The 21,416-nt window shown below is 39.1% G+C and overlaps 1 protein-coding gene across 1 annotated transcript; it reads left to right on the forward strand.

Moving 5' to 3' along the window:
• Nucleotides 1-5,551: 5,551 nt before the first annotated feature.
• LOC140947891 (uncharacterized) lies at nt 5,552-20,634 on the forward strand. Its single transcript, XM_073397104.1, has 3 exons — nt 5,552-5,775; nt 13,514-13,941; nt 18,118-20,634. The coding sequence occupies exons 1-3, from the start codon at nt 5,582-5,584 to the stop codon at nt 18,678-18,680; spliced, it is 1,185 nt and encodes a 394-aa protein (XP_073253205.1). The 5' UTR covers nt 5,552-5,581; the 3' UTR covers nt 18,681-20,634.
• The last annotated feature ends 782 nt before the right edge of the window (nt 20,635-21,416 follow it).

Below are 21,416 nucleotides of genomic sequence, written 5' to 3' on the forward strand. Positions count from 1 at the left end.
ATCAAACTGAGCCGACAACCTTTAGATAATTTTCAACTGGAACACGCTTCTTTCTTGATCTGTTTATGTTGCATCGTCGTTATTCGAAATGCCGACCACAAAATTTTGCACGGTATAATCGCAGAATTTGTCAAACAGTAGAAAACATGCCATTTCTTGAGAGGTTGTCATGCATATTGCATGCGTTTGCGAAAGGTTACCAAAGTCACAAATCCAATTTCGGATTTCACGTTTCTTTTGACCGCGAAATCCGGTAAACTCGGATCACAAATCCGTTTTTGGATTCGCTTAAAGGAACACTATCAACACACCCTAAGTGATCCACGTTCAACATTTTAAGACTAACTGACCTGATTATTCGTGAAGGCCGGTTAACGGGGGTCTACTCTGCGAGAGCGGTTGGAAGGTCGGTGGTTACGTTACCTAGTCCCTGGTCTCTCCTCCGTCGTCACCGTCCGACAGAGGTCGACAAGGATGTCAGAAGTTCAGGAACAAGCAAAGTATTCACCATTTTCACGTAGACCATAATGCACCTTGTTTACCCCCCCCCCCCCCCCCCTCCCTCCTCAAAAAAACTTTGCATAACCATTGTTTTCGATTTCTCTTGAGACGACTGTAATGCCCTGGAGAATTTGGAAGCATTGGTTATGCAAAATTGCGAGGGGGAAAACAAGGTGCATTATGGTCTATGTGAAAGTAGTGATTACAAGAGATGTAAAGCGTGCGTAAAATTAAGCTATCTGACGGACAACCTTGTTCCCATGTCTTCCAAGAGTTGTGCGGGGTTGCGTAAATAGGCTGATTTAACAACAAAACGGGAACGTTAGTTGACGACGGCGCGCGCAAATCAAACAACTGGCTTCACCAATAGCAGAGTGGCAAATTGGGCACCGGAAGTCGAGTTTAGTCCTTTCCGCGCGCTTTCCCGTCATCAAATGACGTTCCCATCAGCCTATGAAGACTACGTGACGGGTCAACGCAAGGCGCGCTCAGGAGGGTCCACTGAAACTCCGCGTTACCATTGAAAGCGACACGGCCTGAGACTCAAATTACTCACACTCGGGGTGGGAGACAGTCTCTTGCTCCCGTTGACATCAATAGGAACCCCTAGTGTGAGTAATTTGAGTCTCAGGCCGTGTCGCTATCTTTCAACGGTAACGCGGATTTCAAGCCGAGCCTCAGTCGATGGCTTCAGAAGGGAACGGTTGCAGAGATTTGCGACCTTTGATTTGCTCTCGGTGCAAAGGAGTCTTGAAGAAAGAATAACTATCGTGTGTTACCTAGGCGGAATTTGGAGGTGATTGAAGCAGTTGGAGCGAATTTCCGGCCGTTTCCTTCGGTGGATCAGTCGGCCCGCTTCGCTGGAGTGCCCAACCTTGGTAAACCTTTATATGGAGAGAAAACCGTTTACATAAAAACCCATAAAACTGACATGAAACGGCCATAAATCGGCCCGTGGACCACACTGGAGAGGTGTAACACACATTTTAAGTTTGTTGAGCTGTTTTTTGTTGAAATCCTTTCATTTTCGTAGGTTACAGAAAAGATAGGTTTTTTTCCCATACAAACCTTTTGAATGTTACGCAACAATGCCGTATAAGTATTCTCCGACAGTCCTCGGACGAGTTGGCCTTGATCATGAATGCGAGGCTCATGCGGGGACCTTCTCGCCAAGAGGACAAACAAATTAAATATGAGAGCACTGCGGCTGAGTTTGCTGAATTTAAGGAAAATTTTTAACATTGTTAATTTCCGAAGGGCTTACATACTTGAGAGGTCATTATTTCAAACAAGAAAAGGAAGATGTGCTCATTATTACTAAGAAAAACAGCGATCCTAACCATAATTATATTGATGAGACGAGTGCTTGGTGAGCGAGTTTATAATTTAATTTAGGATATTACACGGTGGCGAGAAGATATGCTCTTGCCACGAGAACATAAAATTCATATCTTCGAGCCAACGTGTAATGTTCTTTTTATTATATGGAGAAACCAATTCAACAAAAGCAAAAGGCGGGAATCGTGACGTCATTGAACGATACGACACTCCCAAAGGTGACATAAGCCACTCGGGTCCCGGATGAAGTGGCGTATGGAATCTACGAGTGGTTTAGTTCCCAGTAAAACACTATCAATGTAAACCCCGTGGGGGGGGGGGGGGGGGAGTGCGGGCAAGGGGTGGGGATTTGACAAACTTTAAAATTTTTTGATCAAATTCCCTAAGGTGGGAAACGAAGAGTCAATCAAAAGTGTCAAAAAAGCCCCCATCCCAGGGGAAAAAATCTGAACAAACAATACTATACTACACTAGCATCTTATGTGCATTTTAAAGAAGTTAAACCAGTTTGTACAAAGATGACTAGGTAAAGTTTATTTTTCAATTTTAGTACATTATCTGCGATAACAACCGTGCAAGAGTACAAAAACGTGCACACAGCGTTTGGTACAGACGATAATACTGAGCAGTTTAAACTCCACACTACAGATACACACGAGAGAAAAAGAATAATAATAAGAAGAAAATTATATAAAAAGGATTCGAGTATTGACATTTTGACGACCATTTTCTTGTTACTGGGCTGCCTGTGCGCCCAGTCATAAAATGGGCTTTCGGTCGTCTGCGGCGAAAAACGGCCTCCCGGGGGAGGGAAGACACGAGGGTCTGGTACCGAGAAACGATGTTCTCACAAATGGTTTCATATGAGTTTCTCTTGCACGGAGCCTTGCACGGATACTTTTTGTACCTCGTCTGCGCTCCCCCTGAAAAACCCACAAAGCGTTGCGAACCTGAAGAAGGCTATTTGCCATGTTCGAAGCGATTCGATCATGGAAGTCACTCTATAATTTTTTTATTGTTCGAGTTTAAGTCAGTTAGATGATGTTGGCGCTGGAAAACTAAGAGAAATGCTCGCGTTGCATTCAAACCGACACGCTGTTCACGGTAGGTTCACACTAAAAGATGACTGTGAGCGTCAGGTTTGGAACGCCGTGGCCGCTTCGTGAACTCAAAGAGAGAATTATCGATCGATGTAGTACATGAGCAATTAAGAAGCACAATTTATGAGCAAGGTATTTCACCAGTTGACGACACTATGGCTGAAGACTTGATTGTAAGCCTTCGTAGTCAGTGAAGCGAACAACTTAGTTGCCGATGAATGGCACTACGCACGTCCATGAGCGAGGGACGTGACAACTTTGCCATGTCAGAAGACTGCTTTTCCTTTAAATATTTCCTTCTATTTAATGCAACACACGCCACTTTGGACGTCTAAATTTCGGGTACTGAGGATAAAGAAGACACGGACAAAAATAGGGACTCTAAGAATTTCGCACACAAGTTTAAAGCTTCACCGGGACATCCCATCCGGGAGCTTCACAGAGAGCGACTTGAAGAAAATAGGAGCTATTACTGACAAGGTTTGGTGACTGAGTGGAGCATACAAGTGTAGCCCACGTCGAGCTTTCAGGGGGTTTGCTTTTGTTTGTATTTGTATCTTGCTAAGCTTTTATCATTAAATTTGTACATGATCTTGTGATCACAATTCTGTGTTTTCGCCCATTCAGCAAGCACGCTATATTGTCAGCATTAGCGAGTTTCAGAAACATGCCTTTGAAAGTTTTCAGCTCTCGTGATGTTTCTTGACATTTCTTTTACCATTTTATGAAGATGTTAACTGAAGTCACCGCAAAATGGAAACTTAAAAAAGCGTATAATCCATTTATCTCGAAACATAACACACATGACTGATACGACCTTTATTTTCGTAAAGGTGTTTTGAATACGAACGAACACAGTCAATGTGAGGGGCAAAAACAGCATTAACATAAATGAACCATAGGGTTTTAACTAATATAAGGGTCAATTATTGTGCATTGAGATGAATCGCTCGAAAAGAGAGACTTCGCTTGAAGATGTGATCAGAAGTAAACAAAGGCATAATAGTGCGTCGCGTTCAGTCTTTTTAATATCCAAAGAGTCACTGTGAATAGTGTTTCCATATTGTTTAGCTGGCACAAAAACTTCGGACGAGTTATAAAGCGGCATAGTTATCTTCCATGAAGAAAAGTTCGTCTTGGGTGAGACAAACAGAACTGGAGCGAATTTTTAACTCGCATCGGTATCAGGCCAGGTAAAAAATATGTTATCGATCGTTTCATCAATTTACATTGTTTGAAGTGCGTGCTGGTGAACGCAACATGCGGGCGAGAAATCTTTAAACTTTTTTAGGTCTCAAAATGCAAAGGATTTTATTCCTTTAAGTTAGAGAAAAATACCGTGAGGAAAATCTTAAAACTGAATAGTTTTCTTCTTGTGGAAAAAATAGTGCGTTTTCTTGTAGACTGTGGACCGCAAATTAGGATGGCACTTTTCACAAACATGCGAATTCTGAAGTTCAGAAGCCAACCGACGATTGCGTTTTCGCTGCTGTCAATCATCGTAACGGACCTCTTAGGAAACAAAACTTTACTTCACGGGTTCAAAAGGTCATGGTTTGTGATTTGTGGATTTCGATCCGTTTTGTGTGTTTCTCTGTTTCAAGGTTCGTTGCTTGTGATCGTAAATATGATTGACGGCAGCGATAAACACAGTTGTGAAGGTGGCTTTTGAACTTTAGAGTTCGCATGTTTGTGAAAAGCGCAGTAAAGTCTCCGTGCAGTCAGTGAGGCTCCTGGATCAGGCGGGATCAACGGGCAGTTAACTGTCTGTTTTAGTATACTTCTGGTTTTCATACAATACAATATTTCTGTCTAGTGTAAATCAGCTCATTATACTCGTAGAACGACAACCATTTTTGGAATTTCTAGTTACGTCAAATTAGTTCACGTTATACTGTCACGCTATATTTTGGGGCACAGAGGGATTAGGGGAGGGGTACGTGGAAATAATGCAAATTGTTTCCTGCTTAGAATTAATGGCTAACTTGTCTATTTTTATTCATAATGGTGGAATTTAAAAGTTATTATACAGCCCCCACTTAAAAATGGTACTCTTTTTTTTTGGTTACGAAAGTCTTTCAGAAGGGTACAATGTTCTGAATGAGTTTATGTTTCAGTTTCACATGAGGTTCTGTCGCATGCAATGGTTGGCGACAAGGTTTTATGGTAGCCTGAATGTGTATAGCCGCCCCCTTCCCTCAGAAAAAATAGCCCCTTGGCAGCCCAGTTAAAAATCGCCTTTCGGCGATTCTTGTTTACTTCTTGTTTCTTCTTTTGGCTTTGTGGCTTTTTAACTTTTACTGTTAGTACGACCAGCTCTTCCCACAGTTTTGTTTTTTGAAACTGATATCCTTTTAGCTTACCCGAAAGGTTTCAGCTTCTAAATCTTGCAGTTTTTTGCTGATTTCTATCTTTTTGCAGCGATTCAGCCGCGACTCAGTAACCAATGTTTGTTTGTGTTTTTGCCAAAAAGTTCCTCGCTTTAGCCTCGCAATCATGCTGTGAAGTCTCTCGTCCCAGGGCCGTCGGGGACGTCCGATATAAATGTAATGTATAACGGCGCAATGCATCATGGGAAGATTGCAGAGCCTCATGTCTGAATCACCCTTTGTTACTACCGTCGGGAATCTTTACAGAACGCAATGGCTACAGCGATCGGACAAAGGCAAACGCACGTGATCATCTTTAGTAGAAAATGTCTATTTCTTGACAATCCAATAGCTCAAGGGATCTTGAATCTAGAAGTTGCTACACTTGCATCAAATCCAGATTTTGAAACGTACTTCACATCACATCTGTGGCCAACACCACCAATGATAGCAGCAATTCCAGATGCGTAAGTACTTATGACTGTTAAAAGACATTCCGTTCAAATTAGTAATTTTTAGGACTTTTGTTAGATCATCTTATAAATTTGCCTATCGGGGGTTATCAGGGTCAAAATTCAGTTTTGCTGCCAACTTTTCGCATGCCTTTTATTTTCGCTGTGGCTATATGTGACCTTTCACGCGAAAATGTGCTATAACGGCTTTCCGTTTTCGAACGGAATTCCGTTTAGAACCCGTTTGAAATTTGCATTCGTTCGAACGACCTGGGTCATCCGTTCAAAAAAATTTGCATCCGTTCGAACGGCTTGATCACCCGTTCGATAGAAACGTCCAGCCGTTCGAATGACTTGCTCACCCGTTTGGTAAAAGCATCCATCCGTTCGAACGACTTGCTCACCCGTTCGATAAAAACGTCCAACCTTTCGAACGACTTACTCACCCGTTTGTTAAAAACATCCAACCGTTTAAACGACTTGCTCACCCGTTCCCTGGAACATCCATCCGTTTAAACGACTTAAGTATCAGACAGTCATACGAGCAGTTGCCTTTTCCTGTTCGCGTTCTCGCGTGTTCTTGATGATGTCACTTACGGAAAAAAAGCCCTCCGATCACTTGAACAGTCTGAACCGCTGCGTGAGTAAACTACAAATGAAAACTAGAAGTTCTCATTGAGAAGGGAAGTGCTACCGTGAGTTGCGATGCGAATAGGACAAAGACAGTATGTAGAACAGTTAAACATATGAATTTTTTTCTTAAAGTCAATAACATAGAATTATGATGCACTCAGAGTAAAAATAATACAAAAAATGAACCGATCACAATGACAAATATGTTTACATTCAGATACTGACTCGCCAGAGTTTCAACATGATTTTGTAATTCATTTTAACAACAGCAGTGCTGATAGACTGTTTCTTCATCGAACAATCATCGTGTACATGATGAGAAGAGTTGCGAACAAATAACGTGAAGACTAAAGGCCAAAACTTGTTTATTCACAGGTCAGGTAGACGTACAGTACACGCCGATCACAACTTCAGTGTTCAGTCACAGTCTCAACAGTTGCGGAATGTCTCTAAGACAGTTGTGCAAGCAGACAAGTAAATGTGTTTCAAAAGCACTGTTTCTTTTCCCTGAAGAATGAAAATGTATCGGGAACTGTTAGAAACAAAAAGTTGGGTATTTCTGTTTTGTAAGAAAGCTAGGAAAAACATCACCGCAAATACTTAGCAAGTTTGCATTCGCCGTTGATTTTCTTTCGAGTTCCGCTTCAGCAAACTCAGTTACGAATGTTCTCTGTGTTTCAAGTTTACTTTCTTTGGCTTTCAGTGGTGAAATAAACAGGAGCAGTTTCAACGATTGAAAGCCATCCATTCGAAATTAGTTTTAAGTGAGATGTGTAGTGGCACGGCACCATTCAAAATAAACAAAACAAATTACAATCATCAAGTTTGTAAGCCGTTCGTGACTGCTTGTTCGAAGATTTCATGAGCCATTCGAACGTTTAGATCGCCTGTTCGAAATTCTTTTCTGAGCTGTTCGAACGGTTTAGATATCCATTCGGAATTTTTTTATGAGCCGTTCGAACGGTTTGGTTACCCATTCGGAATGTTCTACGACCCTTTCGAACGGTTAGGCTACCCGTTCGCAATTTTCCCCGAGCCTTTCAAACGGCTAAGCTACCGGCTTGTTCGGAATAATTAATTGCCCGTTCGAACACTCATTGAAACCCGTTTAAAACGGCTTGGTGACCCGTTTGTAACCCGTTCGATGGCCGTTCGTTTCACCTGTGTAACGGAAAGTCTTTATAGCACGTTTTCGCGTGAAAGGTCACATATGGCCGGTAACCGGTCAAGGTTTTCAAAACACTAAATGACCGGCAGTCCTATATTCTCAATAAATTTGACAAATCGAAAAAATCCATATAATCTAAGCTATCCTATGTCGATTAAGAAAAGTCAAGCGATCCTGAAACACTTTATAGATCTCAAGTTTAGCGTTTGGTTTACGCTGTGCTCAGAAAACGAAACCATGTTTCGTGACACTTGGAACTTTTTTCAGCTTCCTCTTCCCCTTTTCCATTCAGCATTTCAGGATCGCTTGACTTTTCTTAATCGACATATGATAGTTTGGATAGGTTGGGATTCTTAGCCGATAAGTCAAATTTATTGAAAATACCGGACTGCCGGTCATTTAGTGTTTTGAAAACCGTGACCGGTTAATTACCGGCCATATAGCCACAGCGTTTTACTTTCACGTGTGCCCCACTATCTATCTGAGAACCTTGAATATTTACATTTACATTTACACGTATTAGGTCGGTAAAAACCGTTAGGTTATCACACCAACTGTAAAATAAAAAAAAAACAAATAAATAAATGAATAAAAATAAGTAAATGAATAAAACACAGATACCGTAAAATTCCGAAAATAAGCCCCTCCATGTATAAGCTCCCCAAACCAGTAACGCAAAAAACCCTCCGTTAAATCGCCCCTCCAAATATAAGCCCCCCGGGGGCTTGTACTTGGAAAATTGCCCTCAAGTACAAAGTAAAACAAAACAAAAACAGTAAATTTACTTCCAGCTATAAGGCTAGCTCAGTCGATTTTGAAACGCAAATTTCCCTCCGTAGATAAGCCCATCGAAATATAAGCCCCTCCGAAAATAAGCCTCTCAAAAAGGGCCTTTGAAAAATATAAGCCCTGGGGCTTATTTTTGGAATTTTACGTTATAGAGCGGTTTTCACTTGACTGTCGAAAGTAATTGAGGAATTGGTTTGGTTTTGGTTTTACTACGCCCTTTGGTTGGCTAGTGTATTTACTTTGGTTTTGGTTTGACGACAGTCAAGTGAAAACCGCTCTATCAATATATAAAATAATGATATAAAAGTTAAATAAAGAAAACTATGTAATCTATATACAACTATTATTTAAGAAAAGCTGTTAACCTATATTTAAAAGTTTCTAAGGAGGATGATGAAACAATGGCCTCAGGGAGGCAGTTCCAGTCTGCTATATATAGTTTTTGGAAAAAATGAGAATTTAAACGTCTTTATTTGCATATGGCACGCGAAATTTAAATTGATGTCTTCCCCTCGTGCGACTCTAGGAGTGTTAAATTAAATATTTTCGGGTATCTATATCAATAAGACTATGAGTTAGTTTATACATAAGCGTTAATCTAGACTTCCTTCTTCTTGTTTCCAGCATGGCCCACCCTAAGTCTTTAATCATGTCTGTAACACTAGCATATCTATCATAATTCTGTGAGCAGAACCGTGCTGCTTTACGTTGAACCCTTTCCAGAGTACTGATATCTTTCTTTAAAAACGGGTCCCAAGCCGCACTTGCATATTCCAGCTTCGGTCGTACTAGGGATGCATATGCAATTTCTTTTACGTTCTTTGGACAATTCCAAAGGTTGCGTTGTATTGTACCCAGCAACCTGTTTGCTTTAGCTGCTGTCATGGAAACATGGACTGACCACTTGAGCTTGTTACTGATGGTAACCCCAAGGTATGGGAAGCTATCAACCTGCAGTTCAATGTACGTTTACATGGTTGTGACGTCCAGATTTTTTGCTGTGCGTGAAAAAGGTTTTGTGTTGAAAACTCGACAAGTTCGGGGCTGTCATTAATTAAGGGCCGGACCAGACGGCCAAAACTGCCGGCTACATAGCCAACCTTAGCCAGCTACTTTCATCTCCTTCTACCATAACTGCTAACAAAAAATAAGCACCTTTGAATGAAATAGTGAAGCATCCGTTTCCCAGCTTCGAATGACATTGTACGCATATTTAAACAGGTTTAGATCTGTGAAACGTTTAAGCCGTATGATGTCGTGGATACTCCTGGGATATTTTGATGGCATTGTTGCCAGTCTTGCACGTATTCTGACGAAATAACATGGTGTCCGTGGTGGAAAATACCTCTTGAAAACGTAGAGAACGTTCGAGAAAGTCGCGCAATGCATGAAAGCAATTTTACTACATAACACTCAACAAATCAAGACAAATAAAGAAGGGCTCACTCATGAAATGTTTTTCAACACTCAAAGAAAAATTTCGTGTGTCTGTATGCACAGCCATGTAGTATCGTCTATTTATTCCTTGAGTAAAGTAAAGACTAAACTTGAAGTGATCTCAAGATATCACGAAGTAGTCCGGTCTCATTTTGTGAAATAGCCGAAACAAGCTGAAAAGTCACGAACTTGCACGCCCAATCTTGTCCCAAAAGTAGTGCATCATTTCATAACTATTTTTCATATCTTGAACTACCTTGGGTCACAGTAGTGTAATCGGCTAATCCCTCAACTTAGAGTCTCCTCTGATCTGACGGGTCACATAGGTGAGTCGGTTCAAATCCTGGGAAAGCCAAAATAATAATTCTTTCTTCCTCGAAAAAGTTAAAGAATAAATCAAAGAAATCAAAGTGATCTCGAGATATCTCGAAATAATTAGGCTCTCACTTCGTCAAATAGCCAAATAAAACCAAAAACCTACAGACTTTGGGTGCCCAATCTTGTCCAAAAAAGTTCAACTTGATACATTCCCGAGCATCGCAAATCCTTTACTTCGCGCTCTGCCGAAGTAATAATTATTACATTCCAATGAAGGAAGAGAATTGGGCAAGTGAGAAATTGGCCTGGGAAAGTAAAACTGAAGAATTGTTTGCCCTTCACAGCAATCTGGAATTTTGTCTTCTTTTCTAGCTAATGGACGCATGCAGATGCAGTCATGCCATTGGGCTTTTGGAGGCACTTGAATCTCATTAATTTATTCATCTAAGTCAACTAAACGCTTTACTCTTACCTCCCTTAATAACTTAGTATTGCTTTTGTTCCAAGTGCCTTTTACGCATATGTTTGGCATATTCTAGAGGGTACTAGTAAGGTGTACATTTTTTCCCGACACAAAAGAGTAGCCAGCCGAATGTGGGTTTTGTATAAATGGAAATATTCTAAAGAACACTGACAATATCATCTGCAAGAAGTGGACTTGGAATTGTTAAAAGGATGTTGAAATAATTGAGCTAGGTTGGATCATTGTTGTATATTTGGGTGAATTGTGCACATTTGTTCCTGATATTACTTGATATGGAAAAGATGCGATCGACGGGAGTGTGAAAGAGCTATCGAAGCCTGACAATGGGATTTCGTTCAGCAAAAAGCGAATAAGTAAAAGAACCTTAGCTGAAAAAAACGGTCCTCGAATAATTCGAGGACCGTTTTGAACGTTAACATTCACACAGGAAAGCAAATTATTTGGATCATGTTTACTGTAGGTAGTGTCGACCGATCTGTTGGTTGATATAGTGGTTGATAGTCGCTTGATACTCGGTCGATATAGCGGTTGACAGTCGGTCAATAGTCAGTCGATAGTCAGTCAAGACTCGGTCGATAGTCAGTCGAGCGTTGGATTGACTATTATTGGCTGAGTACCGGTCAATATTTCGGTGACGCACTTCGACCGACTGTTGGTCATATGTCGGTGATATATCAGTCAATTGTTGGTGGTATATCGGTCAACTGTCGCTGGTATATCGATCGGTCAACTGTCGGTCGAATATCAGTTGTGTGTTAATTTATTTAGCAGGTGAGTCCAATGGCTTTCTTTTTGAGCAATGACATCATTAATTACTGTTATCATGCGATGAGGGAACATGTTGCAGAGCGAGGCGCGATTACTCTATGAAGCGAACCAAAGAGCACTGGGAACTCATAACTGACCGAAAAATGTCTAAAAATGCGAATTTTTCAAGAATTTCCATGTGTCAGTGGGTTAAATAACTGAGACAGCTAAAATCGGTTCATATTTCAGTAATTTTACTCCAATTTCTTCTTATCCAGGGCTATCGGTAACGACTAAAAACTATACAGACGGAGAAAAATCTTGACCGATATATCGATCGACTATCAGCCGACTCTTGACCGACCTATTGAACGGCTATCTTCTGACTATCGACCAAGTGTTGACCAATTACTGACCGATACATCAGTCAAGTATCGACCAACTATCAGCAAAGTGTTGGCGAAAAGTTGGTGAAGTGTCAGTGAAGTATGGGTGAACAAAAAGCTATATCAGCCGAGATACATCTGGAACGACCGAGTGTCAACTGACTATTGTCCGAGTCTAGACGGACTATCAACCAACTATTGACCGCTATATTGACCAAGTGTTGACCGATTATTGACCGATAGATCAGTCGCACTACCTACAGTAAACATGATCCCGCTGATAACAAGTTTCTAGAATATTCAGGTGCACATGCAATCGGATACTTTGACTGTATTGGGTTTGAATTCCTAAGGTCAGAACACGTACAGCTTCGGGCAAGGATGTAGCTCCCTTAAAAGTGTGAGTGCTATAGAGATGCCAAAATGTTACTATAGAAATGCTGATGAAATGCTTTTTAAAACCAAAACTGTATGCCAAAAGCAGATGCCAAAAACCAAATGCTAAATACCGTATGCCAAGAAACACATGCCAGAAATCAAATGCTAAAGAAATGTAAACATGATCTATCAAGTAACCATCACAGAAAGTCATGAAATATAAAAAAAAAACAAGGAGAAAACTGCTCGTATGGGTGAATATGTTACAGTGCCCAAGCAGTTTAAAATAAATGAATTTCAAAGTGGAATGTTTCTGAAGCCATGCAATTCTAGTTTACTATAAATACAGAGGTGATAATCTTCAACATTTAGTTGTCCATAATAAGGAAACTCAATGAAACATTCAAGAGCAGTGGCACTTAGCACCCATGCTTGTTTACGATTCAATTCATCCATGAGCTGACTCCTATGCGCCTTTGATTCATTTTCCCAGCTGTGCCACTGCACAAAGAACACCTTTAACCATCCAATTATTGTTATAAATTATTATATAAGGAATAATAATAATTTATTGTTCGAGCACCCGATCATATCTTTATTGTTGAATTTCTGAAAGACTGAATGCATGTACAGGTGGTTGAATCATATCTGTTTCATATTTGACATAGAAAACTGTAAAGAACAATAGTTTAAAGATACATAAAAACTTTGCAACTAGAATACAGGATGGTGAAGATCGAAGCAAGGTATATGTTGATGTCAGTGTTACATTTTATCCCTTAAATGTGGGGTACCTAGGCCTCAGGGAACAATTCTTGGTCCCCTTTTATTTCTTATTTACATCAATGATTTACCAAATTGCCTAACTCCATGCCAGCCTAGGATGTATATATGCTGATGACACACACATCACTTATGCAGATGTTGATGTGAATTCAATACAGTTAAATTTGAATAAGGATCTAGGTAACCTAAACAAATGGCTTATTTCCAACAAATTAAACTTACTTTAAACACTGCTAAAACTGAATTTATGCTAATTAGATCAAGGCAATGAGTACTTTGTTGAGCAAACCCCAAGCTCTCAATTGATAATGTGCCAATAGAAAAAGTTACCTCAGTAAAATTGCTTGGAATATTTATTGATGAAAATCTATGGTTGCAAACGCACATTAATAAATTATCTATTTGTTCAGCAGGGTGAGTGTTGGGTCAAATTAAAATTGTTCAAACCATGCACTCCACAATTAAACTGAGCTGATGGATTACTTTTTAAATTTCCCCAAACTTGCCCAGAACATCAACCCACAGGATGAAATACGATCTTTCTAATTTTTTATTAAGCTACTAAGTAGTTAATTTAATTTGATGATGGATAATAAATTATTACATTTGTGTTAATATTTTTTGCAGAATTAAATGTAACTACATAGCCCGAGGTAATCTTAGGCAGTTCATTCTTCAAAAGTGGTCTGAAAGAAAGACGGTGATTATTTGTGGTGCTGTGGATCAAGACCTCTATGTGGCAGCATCAACAAAGTCATTTTTGATTGCTGCTGGTTGGGTTGCTCCTGAGGAGAACGTGAGGAATTATGGCATACCTGCACCTACACCAAGAAAGATGAGAGCAATCATTGAGATATTTGCTAATCAGACCAGTTGGTATTATTCCTGCACATTTAATTCACCTGTACCCACAAAAGTGGTTTCCCTGTGTTTATCAAACACGTATACCACCACGGGAGATGAGAAATTCATGGCTGCAGCGTTTCAGGGTATCTTGAAGGATGGGAACAACAATCCAGTCATTAAACAAGCACTAATTTGCTACCTCATGGCAGGTGAGAAGGTTTATTTGCAGGGAGTTAAATTGTCACTATGTGAGAGTTAGTCTGCATATGTGCTTGGACACTTCATATTTGCAAGGCCAGCTTTGAGGATGCACATATGAGTTTCACGAAACTTCTTTTGCATATAAAAATTTGTTAGCAGTTTAACTCATTCGCTCCTGGAGATTTTGCCAAAAAACGTGTTTTGAAGGTAGTCGAGTGGTTTTCTGGTCACTGTCGTGCTGTAAAGAGCTAAAACTTACCACAAACCGGTTTACAGGTCGTACACTTCACGGCCTTCTGATCCAGATGCAAAATATCAGCTTGCAAAGTTCGGGCATGTGCAGAAAGCAAAATTGACTTTTACTTTTCGCTTTCTGTCCTCCCCTCTTTTTTCCCTTTTCTTGCCTCATTTTTTTTGCTCTTGCTGGGAATTTAGAAGGCTTCATTTTAAATTTGGTGGGAATAGTTTTCAGGAAAGCTTTTAGGATCTTAGGATTAGGTGAAAGGAAAGGTAGGTGAGCAATTTTGGAACAAGATTTTCAGAGAGATTTTCAGGTCAATTTTCCATGGTTTTTTGCTTCTTTCTATGGTGTCCTTGACGGAATTGTACTTACTCTGGTATGGTTTGAAAGATCTCTTCACTCTGCACAAGTTAGCGAACAAAGTTGTCCTTGACAGTTAAATCTGATGACGTCACAAAGGGTAGAAAGGACATGGATCTGCACGGGCGGTTATGGGCGGTTCAGGGGTGAATGGGTTAATTAATAATAATATTTACAAATGAAAAATTCAGCTTGAAGTTCTATGTCTGAAAATAGCTAATGATTATTACTTTCTCCACCAGAAATAAGAGTTTTATGTTGCAAAAGAAATATGAAGTTTTGGAAATTATAGTTTATAAGCAAGTTCTGGTCAAGAATTTTTGCATACCATTTATGTTGAAGCTTTGCTTCCAAGCTTGCAATAATTGCAATAATTGCAAGCTTGATTGGGTATGATTAGAAGTTGCTTGTAATAACACCCGTATCTCTGCTCTTGCTGATGGGTAAGATCATTACCATAGTCTGCCTTTAGAGCTTTCCAAATATTAACCAGCTCAAATGACTCTAGACAAGGGAAACCTCTTGCAATTAATCCCAGACAATGGTTGATGCCTCTCTTGGTTTGTCTGTATTGACTCTGGACCTCATTTAGGCTTCCACTAGGAAATACAACTGTCCTACGGGGTTCGAATCTGTAGCTATTTTCTGAAGGTGAATCTGTGTCATAAATACCATCGTCAATGCCTTGACAACTTCATCTCTTAGCCCTTCGAATGGTCTGCGAGTCAGCGTCAAAGAGGTTCTGCAGTTGTTGCAGAAATTTGGAATTGGAATGAATCATGAGCAAAAACTGAGGTCAGTCCCAATGAGCTTCAGTGGGAGCTTCAGTTTCTCAGAGAGTACTAACCCTCTGTTCAGTCGGCCTCAAACCATGTTTGTTTACAAGTAGCCTGCTCATGAATACATTCTGGCCATAAATTCCAAGCTTGTTGTGGGTGAAGTTTCTCTTTTGCCCTCCTATGTCTTGCCATGTGCAATGACATCAACGGCAATATTAGTAGCTCCAGGGATGCTCAACAATAATTTTATGGCCTATCAAATATTGGTAAAATCCAACTTGTCCAGTCAATTATCAATGCTGCATTTTCATTTGGTTGAGCAACTACTAGGCTATATGTTATAGCCCATGCCACTAGAAGTGAAAAGCGTCGGCTTTGAAAACCAAAACAATGGCGGCTGTATTGCGTTTTGCTAGCTAAAGTTGTTTTGTCTCGATATTTTTGACCAACCCGTTGGATTTTACTAAAAAAATTCCTCTCGCCCTTGTGGCCTATGAGTCAATAGCCCATCCAGGCTTGAGCAACAATTGTTAACTAATATTCGGGTACTGTTCTGGGCCACTTTTGATGCCAAAACACAGTCTCATATAACCAAATGGTGGGTCACGTGATGAAAATGCTGTGATGTCCCTGTCTGCCTTGTCTAGTGCTATTTGATGGAAGAACATATCCATGCCAAGTTTGAAAACACTGTACTCCCAGTCAGCTCCTATGGCACTTCATCCATAGTAACTGGTAGCTACTCCCTTGGTATTGCCTCACTTGCGCGTCTTATGGTCCACACATACTTTCAAGACCTCTTTGCTCAGCTTGGGGGCAATATGTCTGGGCTGAGCTATGTTGAAGGGCCTGTTCCCCTCTCAATGATATCCGTTCAAGGAGCTTGTTAATCTTCTTAGGAATTTTACCTTTCAGAGGTAAAGTTGCCAAGAAGACAAAATGTGATACAAATGGTTTCTACTCTATTCAATTGGTGTAGATATTCACTCACAGCTAGTAAATAACTGTCCCCATACACAAGCAGGTTCCTTTGTTCAAGCTGCAACTTCACACTAATGCCACTCCTCACAAGATCTTAAAAACTGTTCGTCACCAAGCACAGTGGACTGGGCAGTCCTGAATTTACTAGCATATCTGTGGTTGTTCATTGAACTTTGTCCTTCACAACGTTGTCACCACAAGCTCTTTCTCCAATAAAAATTATGGGAAATGCAGAATGCTCATCTAGTCGTTATCATATTCTTATCTACTTGATTAACATGCTAATAAATTACTCTCCAACCGAGGTTTTCATTTTGCCCTCCTGTCACAGTTCCACGGGTGTTTAGCCACAATAACTCTCATAGTTTGACCGTGAGACTTAAGGTTTGGGCTGTCAACTTATGGTCTCTACACTGTTTAGCATCCATAACTCACATTTGAAACTGTCGACCAGTTTCAGTAATTATAGTTTGTACTCTTTTCTGTATATGACACTCCATAGTCGCCCCAAATTTTCCCACAATTGGCTAACAACCATTCCATACACAAACAGGCTCCTTTGTAATAATATCAAAAATGTTGAAACTCCCAAACAGTTTCGGTAATAGTAGTTGCTCCTTTTTTCTGTATATGACATTCAATGGTCGCCTCAAATTTGCCAACAACTGGCAAACAACCATCCCCATACACAAACAGGCTCCATTGTTTATTTAAAAAAAAATCAGTGTTCATAATGGCCGAATTGTGTCAAATTCTTTTCTTTGAGTGAAACCTGCGTACAGTTCCAGCCTCACTGCCGTGATAAACATAGTTGCACTAGTGCTAAAGCCAGTGGGAAAGCTTAATTTGTGGACGGCAAACGCGATATGTCTATTTGTTGGTGTCACCTCTCCAAAAAGCAGCAAAAGAATGGACATAGAGAACCAACAAGGTAGAGAATACCTTGGGACGAATAATTTGCCTTGTTGGTACTTGGATTCCTGCATTGTGGCCAGACCGTAATCTTTTTGCCACTTTATGCCATAGCACCTCAACAGAGAACACTGATAAATTTCTTTCTTAAGAGTGCTTCAATCTGAAGCTTAAAATGTCTCGTATTTTTTTTGTGGCTTTTGAAATTGTAGTGATCCGTTTTATTCAGCAGTTTCCCCAGTTCATTTAAGTAGTGGCACAAATCTTTCACTCTGGCGTGAGAATTTCTAGAATAAGCACCGAATGAAAAATAAAATATAAAAGAGTCAACAAAAAGTTTAGTAACCATTTAAGTTTAAGGATAACATCTCAAGCTATATACTTTGACTTATTACTGTCAAAGGTCTAATACACACCTTTAAGTGGAGAGCACTACTTAACACCCGATTTGGCACAAACCTTTTTGAACTGGTATATAAACTTTGTATTTACATGTTATGTGAAACATCAGCCTTTTGATTAATTTTTGTTTCCAGGCTCTTGTAAGTGGATACTGCAGAGGAACATGTATTGATGTTCTTTTAACTGAAATTTTTGTTTTCTCTTCATCTATATTACAATGCATTCATGTGTTTTTCTATATCACAAAGGACAATTGAAACAATGATTTAGTGTGCTGGTATTTTTCCCCATTAGCATTTCTAGCCAGTGTCTGGTGTAAGCAGTGCAAGCTCCCTAAGTCTCTACAGTCCACCCACCATTTTTACTGCTCGTGGCTGCTTAGAAGGATCATTTTACCCATAAGCAGCCAGCTCCATAATTAAGGACACTAAGCAAAGGAAAATAAAAAAATATTTTTCATCACCCCGTCTTTTGCAACAAAATTATTTAATTACTTTTTTTGTTAACAGCTATTGCGCATGATCCGGACTTCAGGGAAGTGCAAGACTGGGCAGTGGCACCTTCATCATCGACCGAGCCAAATGAGGTGATGGAAGGTCTAAAAGAATATGTTCGTTGCATGATGAATGGAAGAAAGCCTCAGCCGATATTCATCCGGCATACAGCAACAACAAAATCACGATTTGATGGGCCAGTAAGGCAACAAATGAACTATTGCCAAAAACATTTTCAAACAATATGTGTAAATGACGATATGACATACAAGGGCAAGCTTAGGGGGAGGGTGGTATGTGTACTTGATGACTTCCTTACAAATGGCAACACGTTTGAGGCTTTGAGAAATTTATTGGTTGCCTGTGGAGTGGGGAAAATTATATTTCTTTCTATTGGTAAGTTTCAGAGTTCTGGTGAAAACTGTTATACCCAAAAATTATTCAATATCCAAGGTGATGTGCACACCACAAACTACACTGCAACTTATGCAGGAGCCTTACAACATCCTGTGTTTTTTAATGACAATGCTAGAAGGGAACTAATAGATCTCATGGGACTGGCCAATTGTTTGCAATAGACTCGGTTAGGTGAATTTACCAATTTATCGCTAGTTTTCACTGTCATGCTATCAAAAAAGTAAATCAAGTCATTCAAACAAAAGTCAAAACTCTAAGAGATAAAAGTTTCGTCCAAATATTCTTGCCAAGATTCTGGTCAGCTTGAATTTTCATGCATGAGATATTTACAGAAATGTTTTTCCCAAATTCATAGAGCTTTGGTATCCAGAAACTAATAGAAACAGTTGTCATTGAATTTGGCTCTGAAAGCCATGAATTATTCTAATATAATGGCATTTCAAATACAAAAATCTCAAAAGGCAATTATTCTAGATAGATTTCTCGGCCGCAATTTTCAATGTTGCATGTCCCAAAAAGTTGAAATTCAAAGGCGATCTGGAAGAACCGTTTCATCTTAAAAATTTGTGTTCAGCTGTGCTAATATTTCATGATATTAAAACTTCAAATTAGGATTGATTATTTTCTTTATTTTGAATTTTTTATTACATCATTTACAAGCTAGATTAAGATCTTCAAGGTTGCTTTTTGTAGTTAAAAGGTTGACATAAATTTATTGTCAACTATGTTAATTTTAATAATTTGTAATGGTAACAGGACTGAGTGGAGTCCAGTTCGGTCTGTAATCATATGAGTGATTAACAAAATCGGATGACCGCGTAGCGGCAGTCCGATTTGTTTTATCACGAGTATGATTACAGACCGAATTGGACGACACGAAGTTCTGTTACCAATTAATCATAACTTTAACAAAATTTGTGATATATAAGGCTCTTTTTTAAAATCAAAAAAGAAGAAATTCCAATTTGTTTTTGCTAACACCGAAAAAAACTGAGCCATTTAAGCGCGCGCGTGATGGCGCGTACTGTCCAATTACTATGGCATGACGCGTACTTTCCTATTTTAAAAACTGTACTATTAATAATGGTAATTGAACTGAGTGGAGTGCAATTTGGTCTGAAATCATACGAGTGATTTCAAAATGCGCGCGAGTTCGATTTGAAATCACAAGTATGATTTCAGACCAAAATTGCACGACACGAAGTTCAATTACCACTTTATTACATCCATTTTGAAATCGCAGAATTTAGTCAGTACTAATATTTTATTGATCGAGTAGCCGGTTAAAAAGCCGAAACAAAAGGGCTTTTACATCTCATTTTGTATTTGAAACAGAAATGATGCGATATAGAACAAAAATGGTGCGATTTAAAATAGAAATGATGCGATTTAGAACATGAATGACGCGATTTGGAACAGATGCGATTTAGAGCAAAAAATGGTGCGATTTAGGAAAAAATCACACTGCTGAGAGCCAATCAGATTGCACGGATAGCCAGTGATTTCAAAGTGGATGTAATAAAGGCTGAAATCAGGGCAGTTGATAGCCAATAAGATTTGACAATTTTGTTATAGTTATGATTATAAAGAAAATAGGAAGTCTAGAAAAATTACTCTATCAACTCCTAAATTTTTAGTACAAAACTACCATTTGAAGGTTCTATAAACGGCGGATCTCAGACTGCTGTTTTAACAATTTTTACCCAAACTGTCCTGCTAACCTTTGTCTGCTTATTTCTAGATATCTAAGTTTGTCTTTTCCTTATTGATACTATTACATTTAACTACCGGTAATTAATGTTTTTTATATGCATTTTTATCATCGATAGTTCTAAAGACTAGGAAACCACTGATGTAGTTTACTGATATTCTAGGGCGACTAACTAAAGAACTGTTATTGATGTTAGGTATCATAAGTAGCTGTAATAGTTCACGTAAAGTTTCCGCTGCCTTGTTGGATATTGAAAGAAAGACATGTAATGGGAGTTGTATGGACTGTTACTGACCAGTTCGATCAGTAATTTTTTATAGGTAGGTTGTAAAAGTAATCTTGTTTATTAAACACCTGTGGGATACTTCACAATTAGTTGATATTAAAGAGGTAGAAGTCCTGAAGTCCTAATTTGATGGCTCCGTTATTAAAAATGGCGCATTTAACCTTTGACGAACTGCATGTCAACTTTTTCGGCTTTCAGGCGATGGCTGCGAAACTTTAAGAAAAACTACGGCTATCATTCAACAATAATATGAAATGATTCGATTTGATTGGTGGTAAACATTGTTCACGAAATTAGCGTTAAGTGGACCTTACTTTTCAAAGAAGATCGCGTGTAGTGAAAAATTTGCGGACATTTTGGGCTGAAATTGCTGGTATTAGCTTTTGTAGTTATAATACGTATACCAAGAGAGAAAAGAAGCTTAAAAACAATAAAAAAAATTCTAAGATAACATTCGAGTGCAGGGTTTTCCTTTTTTTTTTCGATGCTCGTGTCGCGGTACAGTAAAAACCCGCAACTAAGAACGTAAAAATTAAGAACCTGTTAGCCTAAAATTAGTCATTTATACCCCCTATAAACAAGAACCTATTTAGCCTAAGAAATTTAAAACAGGTTCTTATTTTCTAAAATCATACTAGTACATTACAGCTGCATTGCAAGAATCATATTTGAAGCAAAAAAAGCAGATTGCCATTGTTGTAAAAATGTTTTTTAAAGAAAAATGAGTGCAACATATGTTTTTTGGAGGGTGAGGTGGGGCTGAAGAAAAATTATAAAAGTATAAGCTAATGACCAACTTGTTAGCAGCTGTGTTTTAATTGTTTTTTTCTCCAGGATTAAGAACCCATTTTAAGAACCTAAATAGCCTAAAATTCTGTTAACTACCATTTATATAAGAAC

This window comes from Porites lutea, chromosome 9, assembly GCF_958299795.1.
Source record: "Porites lutea chromosome 9, jaPorLute2.1, whole genome shotgun sequence".
NCBI classification, from domain to species: Eukaryota; Metazoa; Cnidaria; class Anthozoa; order Scleractinia; family Poritidae; genus Porites; species Porites lutea.